The 15,326-nt window shown below is 35.2% G+C and overlaps 1 protein-coding gene across 2 annotated transcripts in view; it reads right to left on the bottom strand.

Annotated features, from left to right (window-relative positions):
* LOC136038821 (electron transfer flavoprotein-ubiquinone oxidoreductase, mitochondrial-like) overlaps positions 1-15,326 on the bottom strand; it is a 204,413-nt gene that overhangs the window by 48,756 nt on the left and 140,331 nt on the right. For both annotated transcript variants that reach the window (XR_010620312.1, XM_065722224.1), the window contains exon 9: positions 14,751-14,972. Coding sequence is in view for 1 of the 2 variants with exons in the window: in XM_065722224.1 (XP_065578296.1) it covers positions 14,751-14,972 (222 nt within the window). In the remaining variant the exon portion in view is untranslated. The remainder of the gene's footprint in view (positions 1-14,750; positions 14,973-15,326) is intronic.

The following is a 15,326-nucleotide window of genomic DNA, read 5'->3' as shown; positions in this document are numbered from 1 at the left end:
AAAATCAGCCTAATTACTTGGACGTTAAAAGTTGATGCACTGCAGTACTGGAGCTAGAAGTATCTTAAGTATCATAATCCACTAATAACCCGCTTTTTTGTCATAAGTGATTTAAAGCCATCTAGATTACATGTAATCTAGATGTCAATTGGGATGTCAGATGTTAATTTGATGTCAAATAAATTTCTATGTAAAATCAGTTAAGGTAAAAGGCAAAGAATGCGACATTGAAATTTACGGTCCCTACTGGCAGTGCTGATTTCCATTTCGTGGCCCGTCAGCCAGGAAATGCAATCGGGGGTAAAGGGTCAACCATCCTGTGCTTTCGCACACCCTTCTTGTTTGCCTTATCCGGATTGTTCCTGGGACCTTTAGAGCTCGGTCGACAACGGCTGAACTTATAGAACTTATTCACATTCCAAAAAAAAAACCTGCAACACTAGGACTCGAACCTTGGTCCACATGGACCAAGGATTTCAAATCTAGCGTGCTAACTACTCGGATCAGTATTTAAGTAAATTCTATCACATACGTGAATATTAAAAGCAAAATAGGGCGGTATTGGAAATATTGAGTTTTACAACCCTACTCAAGCTTTCTGCTAAATAAAAATCTCCAATCGTTTTCCTACACATCAAAATGAAAGACATTAGCAAGAAAAGAAAATGAATAAAGCAAATATCATAGAAACAAGAAAATTTCACATACTCCAATACTATGTGGTTTAATACGATAATTCCTAGGGATCAAACCATGACAAAGCTTTCAATACAACGTAACCCTATATTCAAACAGCTCTTGTAGTTGCGGAGAACCGGTGCCGTGCATTACCCCAGTGGTGAAACGACAGACCCATTTCACATCAAGCAATTTAAGAAAGCCAAAAACTTAAATTTGAGATACGCTGATGATTCTTTCAGTGATACAGCTAGAAGAAGGCAAGGGGGGACGGCTTCCCCTGAGTGCTGCCTTTGAGGGGGTACTTTTGTTTTTTGTCAATATTATGATCTTACCTATACTTTGGTAGTAATGGGGAAGGGGAGGTACAAAAACCGATATTGTTCCCGGACGCTGAAAACCCTAGCTACGCTTCTGGATTCTTCTTTCACCCCTTTTCAAAGCTATCTTCGTCAATAATAATACTGTACTGTAGGCTTTGGTCATAATATGGCGTAGAATATGCTGTTAAATTAGCAAAGTGGCTTCCACTGAGTGCACCACACCCTTATCTCCCTTTGATTTCTTTTCAAAGGGAAGAACTTCTTTTGTCTCTCTTGATATTACTTCCGTAGCCTTCTAACCGAATAGGATCTCTAAGGGTCACAATTACCTTTGTAACAAGTTTCTAGAAAAAAACTAATAATTAGAATCAGCCTTTCCGTCAGCTCTAAGTTGTTCATTGGATTTTTTTTTTCAACGCTAGGATTTTGTTGCTAAACACATTGGGATGAGATACGCATTCGTTTCTCAGAACACAGCGGGTTTCCGCGTATTCGTACTCAGTATAAATTAAATACAAAAAAAAACAAGTTTTTTTTAACTGAAAGTAAGGAGTGACATCAAAAATTAAAACGAACAGAAATTACTCCGTGTAAGAAAGGGGCTGTGCCCTTCTCAACGCCCCGCTCTATAGGCGAAAGTTCGACTCTTTCTCTCAATTCTACTTTATTAAACAGTAAAAAACTTTCAAACAGTTCGTGGTAACGAACTGTAGTAAGGAGCAACCCGGCTCAATAGTAACCGAAACTCTAAAAAATGGAATTTTGATACCAATAGTTACATCAAAAGAATCGCATTTTAATGTTGATTTTAAATATATTAGTTTCATCATGATCAGTTATACCCATCAAAAGTTATGAGCCTGAGAAAATTTGCCCCATTTTAGAAAACATTTTTTGCCAGAAGACAGATCACGGATGCGTGTTTATTTGTTTTTTGGTTTTTTTCCAGGGGTGATCGTATCGACTGAGTGGTCCTAGAATGTCGTGAGAGGGCTCATTCTGACGGAAATTAAAAGTTCTAGTGCCCCTTTTAAGTGACCAAAAAATTGGAGGGCACCTAGGCCCCCTCCCACGCTCATCTTTTCGCAAAAGTCACCGGATCAAAATTCTGAGACAGCCATTTTATTCACCATAGTCGAAAAACCTAGTAACTATGTCTTTGAGGACGACTTACTCCCCCGCAGTCCCCGTGGGAGGGGCTGCAAGTTACAAACTTTTACCTGTGTTTACATATAGTAATGGTTACTGGGAAGTGTACAGACGTTTTCAGGGGGATTTTTTTGGTTTAGGGGGGAGAGTTGAGGGGGGGTGGTTACTTGGGAGGATATTTCCATGGAGAAACTTCTCATGGGGGAAGATAATTTCAATGAAGAGGGCGCAGGATTTTCTAGAATTATTTGAAAAAACAATGAAAAAATAAACATGAAAAGTTTTTTCTACTGAAATTAAGGAGCAGCATTAAAACTTAAAACCAACAAAAATTATTACGCATATGAGGGGTTTACATCCTCGTTATACCTCACTCTTTACGCTAAAGTATTTTTAGCAATTTGAACTATTTATTCTACGGCCATTGTGATTTAGAGGTCATTCTTAAGGAATTGGGACAGAATCTAAGCTTTAGTGTAAAGAGCGAGGTATCAACGAGGGTTGAACCCCCTCATATACGCAATAAAAACATACGAATATAGAAGTTCGTTACGTAAGTTAATTCGTAAGTTACGTATATTTTTTACCAATGAAAAGTTTGTAAAAAATTAAAAGTTCTAGTTGCTTTTTTAAGTAATCAAAAACTTGGAGGGCAACTAGGCCTCCTCCCTCGCTCCTTTTTTCTCAAAATCTTCCGATTAATTGCAATTAATTAACATGCAGATTTCGTTTTAATCATTTATGTGCGGAGAGCCAAGATCAAAACATGCATTAATTCAAAAACGTCCGGAAATTAAATAAAAAAAAAAAGTTTTTTTAAATGAAAGTATGGAGCAATATTAAAACTTGAAACGAACAGAAATTACTCCGTATATGAAAGGGGCTTTTCCTCCTCAACGCCCCGCTCTTTACGCTAAAGTTTTTTACTGTTTTACAAATAGAGTTAAGAGAAAGAGTCAAACTTTAGCGTAAAGAGCGGGGCGTTGAGGAGGAAAAGCCCCTTTGATATACGGAGTAATTTCTGTTCGTCTTAAGTTTTAATGTTACTCCTTACTTTCATTTAAAAAAACTTGTTTTTTTTATTTAGTAGCGTAAAGAGCAGGGCGTTGAGAAGGGCACAGCTCCTTTCATACACGGAGTAATTTCTGTTCGTTTTAAGTTTTTTTTTTTTATTTAATTTCTGAACGTTTTTGAATTAATGCACGTTTGATTTTGGCTCTCCGCACATAAATGATTAAAACGAAATCTGCATGTTAATTAATTGCAATTAATCGGAAGATTTTGAGAAAAAAGGAGCGAGGGAGGAGGCCTAGTTGCCCTCCAAGTTTTTGATTACTTAAAAAGGCAACTAGAATTTTTAATTTTTAACGAACGTTTTTATTAGTAAAAAATATACGTAACTTAAGAATTAACTTACGTAACAAACTTCTATATTCTTATATTTTTATTATGTATATGAGGGGATTTGTCCCCTCGTTAATACCTCGCTCTTTACACTAAAGCTTAAGTTTTGTTCCAATTCTTTAAGAATGACCCCTAAATCAGAGAGGCCATAGAATAAATAATTGAAATTACTAAAGATACTTTAGCATAAAGAGCCAGGTATTTAGGAGGAGAAGAACCCGTCATATGCGTAATAATCTCTTTTCGTTTTAAGTTTTAATGCTACTCCTCACTTTCAATGGAAAAAACTTTTTCATGTTTATTTTTTCATTGTTTTTTTTTTTTTTTTATAGTAATGCTAGAAAATCCTGCCCCCTTTTCATTGAATTTCTCTTCTCCCATGACATATTCCTCCAAGGAAAGACCCTCCCACATAGCCCCCTCCCCTCAACCTCCCAAACCAAAAAATCCCCCTGAAAACGTCTGTACACTTCCCAATAACCATTACTGTATGTAAACAATGGTCAGAATTTGTAAATTGCAGCCCCTCCCCCGGGGACTGTGGGGGAGTAGGTCGTCCCTAAAGACATATTTATTATGGTTTTTGACTATGCTGAACAAAATGGCTATCTTAAAATTTTGATCCGTTGACTTTGGGTAGAAAATGAGCGTGGGAGGGGGCCTAGGTGCCCTCAAATTAAAAAAAAAAATTGTCACTATTCACTAATTTTGTCACAAATTTTTGGTCACTTAAAAAGGGCACTAGAACTTTTCATTTCCGTTAGAATGAGCCCTCTTGCAACATTCTAGGACCACTTGGTCGATACGATGACCCTTGGAAAAAAAAAAAAAAAAAAAAAAAAAACACGCACCCGTGATCTGTCTTCTGGCAAAAAATACGAAATTCCACATTTTTGTAGATAGGAGCTTGAAATTTTTGCGATAAGGTTCTCTGATACGCTGAATGCGATGGTGTGATTTTCGTTAAGATTCTATAACTTTTATGGGGTGTTTCCCCTTATTTTCCCAAATAAGGCAAATTTTCTCAGGCTCGTAACTTTTGATGACAAAGACTAAATTTGATGAAACTTATATATTTAAAATCAGCATGCAAATCCAATTCTTTTGATATATCTTTTAGTATCAAAATTGTGTTTTTTAGAGTTTCGTTTACTATTGAACCGGGTCGCTTCTTACTACAGTTCGTTACCACGAACTGTTTGATATAAGATAGAGCCATCAAAGACTGCTTGCTCAAAACACTTGTAGAAGATGTTTTTGTATAGATTGAGGTTGATAGACATACCTACCTTTTTCGACTGCAAGACACGCTCTCTATTTGAAATTGTCTAAATGTGTTCCAATTTCGAGCAACTTCGAGCAATGCAAAAACAAAAACAAAATGGAAACATGGGGGAGGGGGACGAGAGTTTTTGTAAGAAAAAGTTCTTTATTTCTGAAGATTTCTATTTAGAAAGAAGAAAAAAAGCTGACACTTCAAACTGCCTTGTATGCAGCTTCGGTGTCCAAAAAAGCTTGACAATTTTCCTTCGAAACAAAGAAAAAAGTTTTTCTCTTCCCTTTCCTCTTTCTTTCTTTCTTCATTTTCTTCGAAGGAGGAAAAAGTTTTCCTTAGGTTTTTGTTTGTTCAATCTCCAAACAAAAACAAAACAGAATGTAGTTTGAATTCTTTAAGTCCATTGGAAAGTTTTACTTTACTAGTTCCAAAATTATAAAAAAAGAACGTTCTTCCGGCTTTTAGATTCTTGTATGGAATTCGAAATAAAGCCAGAACAGGTAAAACTCAAAGCAGACAATTACCACTCAAACTAGTCATTTTTGCTTAAATGGAATCAAAAACACCAGCAAAGTATGATTTTTCAAAAAAGTGATTTTCTTTTGTGTCCCCAAAACTCTATTAATATCCCTTACATTGAAAAACAAAAATGCGCTAGACCAGGTTGGGCTACAAAAAACTTTCTATTCGAACACAGACTAAGGGAAACCCCCATATGGGTATTTCCAGTTCGGCTTTAAAGTTCCATGTAGACAAGGCCAAGAGAATCGTAATGAAGATAATGAAGATAAAAATCTTGAAAATAAAGCTGTACCAATTCGTGACGTCAGAGTCTAGAAGCAATTTTTTTGTGCGTCTCCACTAGTCCACCACCCGATATAGCATATCTTGTGCTTGGTCAAATGTTGCTAACATTTTGAAACATACTTTAGATCCACTTCGCTGAGAAGAAAGCTTAGTGGGAATATAACCTCCTCGGAAGTTCAACCTGTGATATTTTAAATTTACCAACGATGAAAAACTGAACTAATCCTGACTCCCAGTCTTAAAACTTAACTATTAATGTTTATTGCATATTTTTTAATATTAGATAAAAGTTAATATTAAATTATATTGTTATTAATTTAATATTAAACTTGAATAATATTTATATTTTTTAATATAGTCTATTTTTGAAAAAAATAAATATTAAAAAAAAGTAAAACAGTAACTACTTGAGCCTGAGTTTTACTTCAAAAAAGCAAACTTAATTTATAGAGAAAATATTTGAAACAAATTTTGGCAGCATCGGTTCGTGACGCCAAAAATGGGCCAAAATTCAAATTTCTGATAAGCTTGAAATTTACAGGTAATGTGGATATGAATAGGCAGATAATGTGAATAGGAGTAAGGACCGACTCGGCTCAATATTAACCGAAACTCTAAAAACGAAATATTGACATCAATAGATACATCAAAAGAATCGTCTTTTTATGCTATTCCAAATATATACTGTTCATTAAGTTTAGTGTTACCCATCAAAAGCTAAAAGTAAACCCCAAAAGTCAAGGAATCTCAATGAAAATCACTCCATCACATTCAGCGAATCAGAGAACCCTACTGTAGAGGTTTCAAGCTCCCAACTGCAAAAACATGGAATTTTGTATTTCTGGCCAGAAGAAAGTTCACAGGTGCGTGTTAATTTTTTTCCCATCAGGGGTGATTGTATCGAACCAATAGACACAGAATACCGGGAAAGGCCTCATTCAAACGGAAATTAAAAGATCTAGTCATTTTAAGTGACCAAAAAGATTGGAGGGCAACTAGCCTGCCCAAGCCTCTTTTTTGCCCTAAATCGTCCGATCAAAATTAGAAATAACCATTTTGATCAGCATAGTTGAAAGGTCTAATAACTACGCCTTTGGGGATAACATGACCCCCCCCACAGCCCCTGAGGAAAGGGCTACAAGTTATGAAATTCGCCGAATGTTCACGTATAGTATTTATTATTGGGAAGCATGCAGAAATTTCCCGCATGGAGGGGAATTTCATGCTGGGGGGATTTTCCATGGGAAGGTTTATGGAAGAGAAGCCTGATTCTTCTGGCAATATTTTAGAAACGATCAGAAATTAAACAAAAACAATCAGTTTTTACAACTGAAAGTAAGGAGCCACATTAAAGCTTAAAACGAACAGAAATTATCCCATATATAAGGGTGTTACCCCTCCTCAATACCCCGTTCTTTACGCTCAAGTTTGACTTTTTGTCCCAATTCTTTAAGGACGACTCATGAAACGCAAGGGCCGTTTAATTAGAATTGATTAGAGGCTTTTTTAAAAGGCTTTTCACTAAAAAACTTTAGCATAAAGAGCGAGGTTTTGAAGAGGGGAAAGTCCTCCTCATATACGAAATAATTTCTGTTCGTTTTAACTTTTAATGTGACTTTATTTTCAGTTGAAACAAAAAAAAACACGACAAAAACTATCAAAAACTGTCTCTTGTACAGATTCGTGAAATCCGAAAAAGGCCTATAATTATTGTGTCTCCAATCGGCTTGCATGTAACTGGGCATATACATTGGGCAAAACAACTATAGAGAAGAAAACATTTTGGAAATATTGTTTTGTATCGATTCGTGACACCAGAAAATCGACTATATACGTTCCTCAAAATGAATATGAGTCAAAGGGATAGCTTCACAATATCCCATGAAAATGTGTAAACTCCCGAAATCATATTTTCTGAATTTTTCAAAGCTTTGTTTTCAATGCTACAAATATTTTATTATTATTATTATTATTAAAAAAAAAAAAAAAAAAAAAAAAAAAAAAAAAAAAAAAAAAAAAAAAGCTTCAATCTCCTTGAAACAAAAAAAATCTGCTTCCCTGAATGTTTTCAACGAAGCTGAAATTTCAGTGATCAGATCGAAATTTCAGAACCGGGTAAAAAGGACCAATGGAGCCTCCATTAAGAAAAAATCCGGTCGCACCAATCTGTGACATCCGTTTTTTCCAAAGAACAGTTCTCTTTTTTTTCATATAAAAAAACCTTAACCTTTATTCCTAAAAAAGTTAAAAATTAGAAAATAACTATTCAACAAAGTAAAAAAATAATGGTGGACTAAGACACGTATTTATTAAAGGTTACAGGATGATCGTCAGGATGGCTTCAGCTTTATGAAAGACCATAAATTACGCAGACTTTCAGTTAATATGAATAAAAACCACTCAAATGCCACTCAAGCAGTTTAGAAGAGGGAAAATGGTAGCCCCACTCTTATTTGCAGTAGATCTTATTCCTAAACCCTGAATAGCCCAATGATATTATGTAGTTTATGTGTTGTTTTTTATAGTAAGACAAATAAAAAACGTTCTAATCAAAATAAAAAAAAAATTCCGGTATGGCACAAATCACACTTTAGCCTTTAGAAGGTTTAGAGGGAGGTAGTTGAACAGTTATTTTTTGGTAATTTCTGTACATTTTAAATTGGAAATATCATACGACTTTATTTATTTATACAACTTATTTTACTTTTTAATATGACTCTTTGTATTCGTTAGAAAAATCAACTTTGCCAGATCATTTAAAGAAAACAAAGAGTTTTAAAATATTACGAAGCCCCCCCATCAATTGTCAAAAAACTTGTGAAAAAAAGCAGTTGTTGATATTTTGGTTGCACGATGGACAAACAAAAAAGAAATTAAAGAAGACACTTGATACACATCTCTGATTTCACCAATCGATACAAAAGATCCAGCAAAATACCAACAAACAAACATTTACCTCAAAACTGTAACAAACGTACAAGCTGTGTTGCAACTTTGGATCACCGTAATGACATACATGAACACAAAAGAGGGACCCCAAAGAGACTCTTGCGAAGACCCCTTCCCTCACACGGGGTTAGGGCCAAAAAATAAGGAGTAAAAAACAAAAAAGTAGTTTGGAATCATTCATCAAATGAAACAAAACAAAAATTAAGGCCAAATAGACAAAATTAGTTTGGAATCATTTGTCAAACGAAGAAAAACACAAACTAGGACCCAATGGCCAAGGCCAAAAAAGAAGAAGTAAAACACAAAAATAGTTTGGAATCATTTATCAAACGAGAAAAACACAAATTAAGGCCAAATGGCCTTAATTTGCGTTTACCTAACGAAGAGATAAAAATTAACGCCAAATGGCCAAAACCAAGAAGAAGAAGTAAAGCACAAAAATAGTTTGGAATCATTTATCAAACGAGAAAAACACAAATTAAGGCCAAATGGCCTTAATTTGCGTTTACCTAACGAAGAGATAAAAATTAACGCCAAATGGCCAAAACCAAGAAGAAGAAGTAAAGCACAAAAATAGTTTGGAATTATTTATAAAATGAAAAAATACGGAAGTTTGACTTTGTTCTAATTGTGAATCATAAAAAATCAGAAAAAAATCATTAAATGCAATTTGTTCGACAGAATTTTCAATTGCTAGCACAACGTTTTTGGTCATGAAATACGTCCAATATATCGACAACAATTTTCCATCTGACCACAAAAAAAAAAACGCCCATCAGTCACACAAAATGAACACTGAATGTCGATCAAGGGGATTGCGAACAATGCAGAAAGGGAGAACTCATGATAGATCGGGAAAAGGGACCACCCCTCCATGATCCAGAAGAAGGGAAAGGCTAAAGAATCATATTACATAAACACTTGTTGTCAAATAATAATAATGCAACAGATGTGAAGCTGGTCTTTGATTGGCTCCTAGGTCCTTTGTGCTATTTCCCTTGGAACTAATCCTGATTGATTTTATATTAGTAGCAAATATTATAAAGGTCCATCAACAACGTGCAACAAATCAATAACGTTTGAAATAATATAATTGAAATAATATAATTTGCTACACAAAATCAGAATATAATAAATGCATTCCTTAGCTTCAAGTTGGACGCGATAGGTCGTCGCACTCAAAAAATCTAAGTGCAATTAAAGAACTGACTCTAGTGACTACAATTTTTCCTTTTGTTTTTTTGCTGATATTGATAAACAAGGATGGGGTCTCAGAGGAGCATTATAATAATAGATCTAATGAAATTGTTTTGACGTATGGTTTGTGGTAAAAGTGTGATCTGGATTGGTTATCTCGTTCCTTTTTTATTATATTAGCCTGTTTTTTTGGCTACTGATAACATGGCCGTTAGACAGGAGTTGTTATTTTTTTGCTACATTAAATGAATCTCCCTCACAAAGGACTTATCAACTGTCAATTTTTCATAAATGACTTCAAAAGCAAAGAAAATTCCTAAAAATTTATTTAAGTGTCACATTTCCTGAGACGATTTTACTCTACAAGAGACAGAAGAGACAGATCATATTTTGGATGCAAAATATTTCCGGGCCCAAATACTACTAGAAAATCATTCTAAGCAGTGGCAGTGTTGCATCTTTGGGAGAACTCTGCAATATCAGTTTACAGGGTCCCAATGGATATTACTTAAAACCGATTTTATGTCATTCGTTTAATTAAAATTACTGCGTAGGTGTTTTTGTTTGTATTCAGGGTAAGTATTCACAATGCAGCACGAGGTATCGTTCTGTACGGTATTAAATAAAAAAAAAACAAGTTTTAAAAATGAAAGTAAGGAGCGACATTAAAACTTAAAACGAACAGAAATTACTCCGTATATGAAAGGGGCTTTTCCTTCTCAACGCCCCGCTCTTTACGCTAAAGTTTGACTCTTTCTCTTAACTCTACATTTTAAAACAGTAAAACAGTAGCCGGGTCCCTTACTACACTTCATTACCACGAACTGTTTGATAACTATGGTAAAACAATGAATGGCAAGTTCTGACGGAGTGGTAAAACCGCCTCTTAGTTGGTAAATATGATCATGGAAAACCGGTTTAGTATTCACGTTAAGAAGATGGAATAATTGAAGTGTGAATGACATCTATCGTTAAATGAGGTGTCTATTCGCAGATGAAATGGCGGCACTTGTCCGTTATCCAGAACACATCCAAGAAGTGAAGTTAGGTGAATCCTAAAGAAATGTACCAAAAATACGATGAAAATATAAAACTTTATTAACAAAATTATGGGAACCGCAGCAGAAACTTATGGAAAGCAGACCGCCCAGAACGCATAGATGTCGGTAAAAATCGTGTAGAAAGGAGCTCTGTCGTCACTGCCGCCCGCCATATGTATTCTGTTCCACTAGAAAACACGCATACTTCACGGAGGTAAACCAACACTATTGAACCGGGTCGCTCCTTACGACAGTTCATTACCACGAACTGTTTGATAACTATGGTAAAACAATGGTAAAAAAATATAAAATGTAAAAAAATGTATGGAAAAAAAATATAAAATTTCACATTTTTGTAGATAGGAGCTTGAAACTTCTACAGTATGGTTCTCTGATACGCTGAATCTGATGGTCTGATTTTCGTTAAGATTCTATGACTTTTAGGGGGTGTTTCCCCCTATTTTCTAAAATAACGCAAATTTTCTCAGGCGCGTAACTTTTGATGGGTAAGACTAAACTTGATGAAACTTATATATTTAAAATCAGCATTAAAATGCGATTCTTTTGATGTAACTATTGGTATCAATTTTTTGGAATTTTGATACCAATTTGGGGTTTTGGTTACTATTGAGCCGGGTCGCTCCTTACTACAGTTCGTTACCACAAACTGTTTGATTACATGTTGTAAGAAATGACAGAGTATTCGAGCAGCTTTGTGCTTTTATGTTATTTCTATACTGAAAAACAGTGATCCTGGTGGCACAAGCCCTGTGCGGCTGCAGAGGTCAAAAACACCTAGCGCCACCACTGATTCTAAGTACTGTATTTCAAAATGTTGACAACATATTCAGTTACGCACCACTGACTCAGCAGATTTAAAAAATTCAAAAGCAAAAAATTGTTCACACAAAATTTATTCTAAACCCAGTTGTTGTCTTACATGAAGTCATATAAATTTAAGATACACCTTATCATTCTAGGCACGAAGATGCAGCTTATAACAATATCGATTGAAGGTCCCTTTACTTTTCTGATTCAAAATGCAACATGTATCTCATTCTCTATATAGCCTAGTAGCATCAAACTACAACTGAACGAAACTTATTTTCCGGACTAATTGGCTTAGATCAAAGACAACGGAATATTCCAATTAATAAAGATACCGACTAACAGTGAACAATGAATGTAATGTAAATAGTGACGATTATGAGGAAAAGGAAGGACATACAGGAAGTAATTCATATGGCGAAGCAGAAATGAAATATAGCCAATTCTGATACCAGCCAGTATTCTTCGGTGAATATATATATATATATATATATATATATATATATATATATATATATATATATATACATATATATATATATATATATATATATATATATATATATATATATATATATATATATATATATATATATATATATATATATATATATATATATATATATCACGGACTTGAATCCCTTGTCCGTAAGGGTGCAGCTTCGATTCCTGAAGAGTCTGGTTATTTTAGAAAGGGGGTCAATGGGGTGACTCTGTAAGCTCAGGCAGAGTTATGCCAGCTCTAAGCGAGTACCTAAAGAAATCTAGGGAAGGTGAACTAAGGACTAGAAATCTAGGGACTACTTACATAGAAAATATGCAGCAAAGACTGGTTAGGATTGTGGTTGCCAGCAATAGTTTAGGCCTTCCTGTAACCGCAGATGATCTGAGAGAAACAGGAGCGCTCATAGTTCTGTTGAAGGATGCTGTCAATCCCAATCTTTTGCAAACATTAGAGGGAACTCCTGTCTTGGTTCATGCTAGCCCTTTTGCCAATATTGCTCACAGAAATTCATCAATTTTGGCTGACAAATTGGCCTTAAAGTTAGTTGGCGACGAAGGTTTTGTTATAATTGAATCCAGCTTTGGAGATTTTGGAGCTGGAGAGATGGAAAAATTCTGTAATATCAAATGTCGCTACGCTAAATTAGCTCCTGATGCAGCTGTCCTCGTCACTTCGATCAGAGCTCTTAAGACACATGGCGGTAGGCCACGTGTCGTTTACATATATATATATATATATATATATATATATATATATATATATATATATATATATATATATATATATATATATATATATATATATATATATATATATATATATATATATATTGAAATCCCTTGTCTGCGAGGGTGGGACTTCGATCCCTGATGTCGCTCGTTATTTTGGAACAGGGACCAATGGCGTGACTCTATAAGCTCTGCCAGAGTTATGCCAGAGTCATAAACGGGTACTTAGAGAAATCTAGGGAAGGTAAACAGGAAGGATGTGCGAAAGCATAGGGCAGCTGATCTTCAGCCCCACATTGCACTTCCTGGCTGAAGGGCCATGAAAAGGAAATCAGAACCACCTATAAGGACTGTAAGGTCAAATGCCGTATTTTTTACCATGATAGGGTGGTGAATGAGTTTATAATACGGTATTTACGAAGTAAGAGATAAGATACAGAAGACTATGGATATGATTTTTGATAAAAGGAAATTGCTGATTTTAGGAAAACTTTCTAAGAATTCTAAGTAATCACCCTGTCAACAATAACCATCCATAATATTATCAATTTTATTCTCATATGTTCTTTTTTTAATGCTCTTTATATTATTATATCCTAAATAAGGTGCTACTCGCTTCATCTATTTGTTACACAATTCAAGTCCAAAGTAGAAAGTTATCCCCTTTCTAATCCTCCTTTCATCTAGATTACAGCCAGGGACCAAACTCAGCTCGACTGCATCCCATGACTACTCAAGCATTGCTCGATTTCAATTTTATGGTTATTGCCTTTCCAAAATACAAATTATAATCGCATCAACATATGGTAACATTCCAGTGGATTGGTAAAAATTTTTTCTTAATAGATCCTCCCTCATGTTCTTATTTATATTTATTTATTATAAAATTTTAGATGAAAGGCGGAAAGCTAGCCCCTTTCTAATCCCTTATTGAGTTTGCTTCTCCATCGTGTTTTCTTCTTTAAAGTACCCCGTCGCATGAAATATCTTTATCTTTTGACGTCATTGCAAATATACAGGTGGACGAGTCAAGGGGGAGTTAGTGGTTGGAAACTGGGGAAAGAAATAGGGGAACTTTTCTCTGCAGCCATCCATGAAACCAGAAGGGGTTAGCTTGCACTGAATCGAATAAGATTTTAAAGTTAAACACACATGCATTTTCTCTTAACAACGAAAATGACAAATTCATAGGGTGAGTCACAGGAATGCATCCATTTTATTCTTTGGAGGAGTGGGGGTCACAAGTTCAACGAAGAAAAGAAATATGCCCGTTGTATTGGAGATATAGGGAAAATATAAGATTTAGGGTACATGGGTTTGAAGTTTCCCCTTCCCTCTGTACACTTACCTGAATCCTTAGATTAGCATTGGTCAATATACTTAGAAACTTTTTCTCACAAAATTCTAAAGGTGTATTTAAGCAATAGTAATTTTGACGGTAGAAGTGGGCGCGGGAGGGGAGGGTATGTTAGATGAAGCTGGTTACAATAGCTTCTGTATTCTCGAGTCTCCATTTCAATTTGCTTTTAATTTGTTATTTTATTAATTTTCGTGGATGTTTTTTAATGCAAATCATAGATATTCTTAACTAGTCCTTTTTTCTTTGATGAGAACTGATTAGAACTTAATTCTTTTCAAGTAGCTGAAATTCCTTCCAGTGTTCTTAAGCCAAGACCGCATCCAGTGGGGAGGGGTTCAGAGGGTTTGAGCTCCCTCCCCCGAAGTTTTTACTCGTAAAAAACGTAACAATAGTTCACAAATTTTTTTTCATAAGTTAAAATTTTTCATTGCCCCCCCCCCTTCCGACGAAAATTGTGCATGTACCCATGATTTAAACTAAAGATTAGAGAATCTGCCCTAACTCACCAGCAGGACAAAATCGAGCTTCAGGTCCATCAAATGTTGCCAAGTTCCTCTTTACTTGAACCGTATCATCTTTCAAGGTCAAATGCGGAGGCTGGTCAGGCTCGTGATTCGTTCCAGTCAGTGCAACCGACGTCAAAAGGTCAAAGGTGATCTTACCATCAGGCTTGGGATATTCAATCGGTATACATTCCTTCGCGGGCTTCAGTTTTTTGTAGTCTGGACCTATAAATAAAAAGCTGTTTTATTAAGGAAACTTCAATGTTGGCACAAAAAAAAAATCACTGAAACTCCATTTGAAAATTAACGCTTCAGCTATAGCATATACTGATTTTCATGCTAATTTCTTATTTAAAATTACATAAAGGGGTCAAGTCTACCAAATTATTTGTACGCATTCATAAATTTCAACAGTGTTTTCACATAAAAAAACAACGACAGCTTTTTAGTCTACTACAACTACTAACAACTCACCGCAGCACCAAGCAGCATGAGGCTAACATAGCTACGCACGCTCCTCTTCCATCCCAATCAACTCAAAGCCTCCCTCTTTACACCCTCCTAGGAATAACCAAATTC

Source organism: Artemia franciscana, chromosome 18 (genome assembly GCF_032884065.1).
Source record: "Artemia franciscana chromosome 18, ASM3288406v1, whole genome shotgun sequence".
NCBI lineage: Eukaryota > Metazoa > Arthropoda > Branchiopoda > Anostraca > Artemiidae > Artemia > Artemia franciscana.
This window is presented reverse-complemented; position numbering and strand designations above follow the sequence as displayed.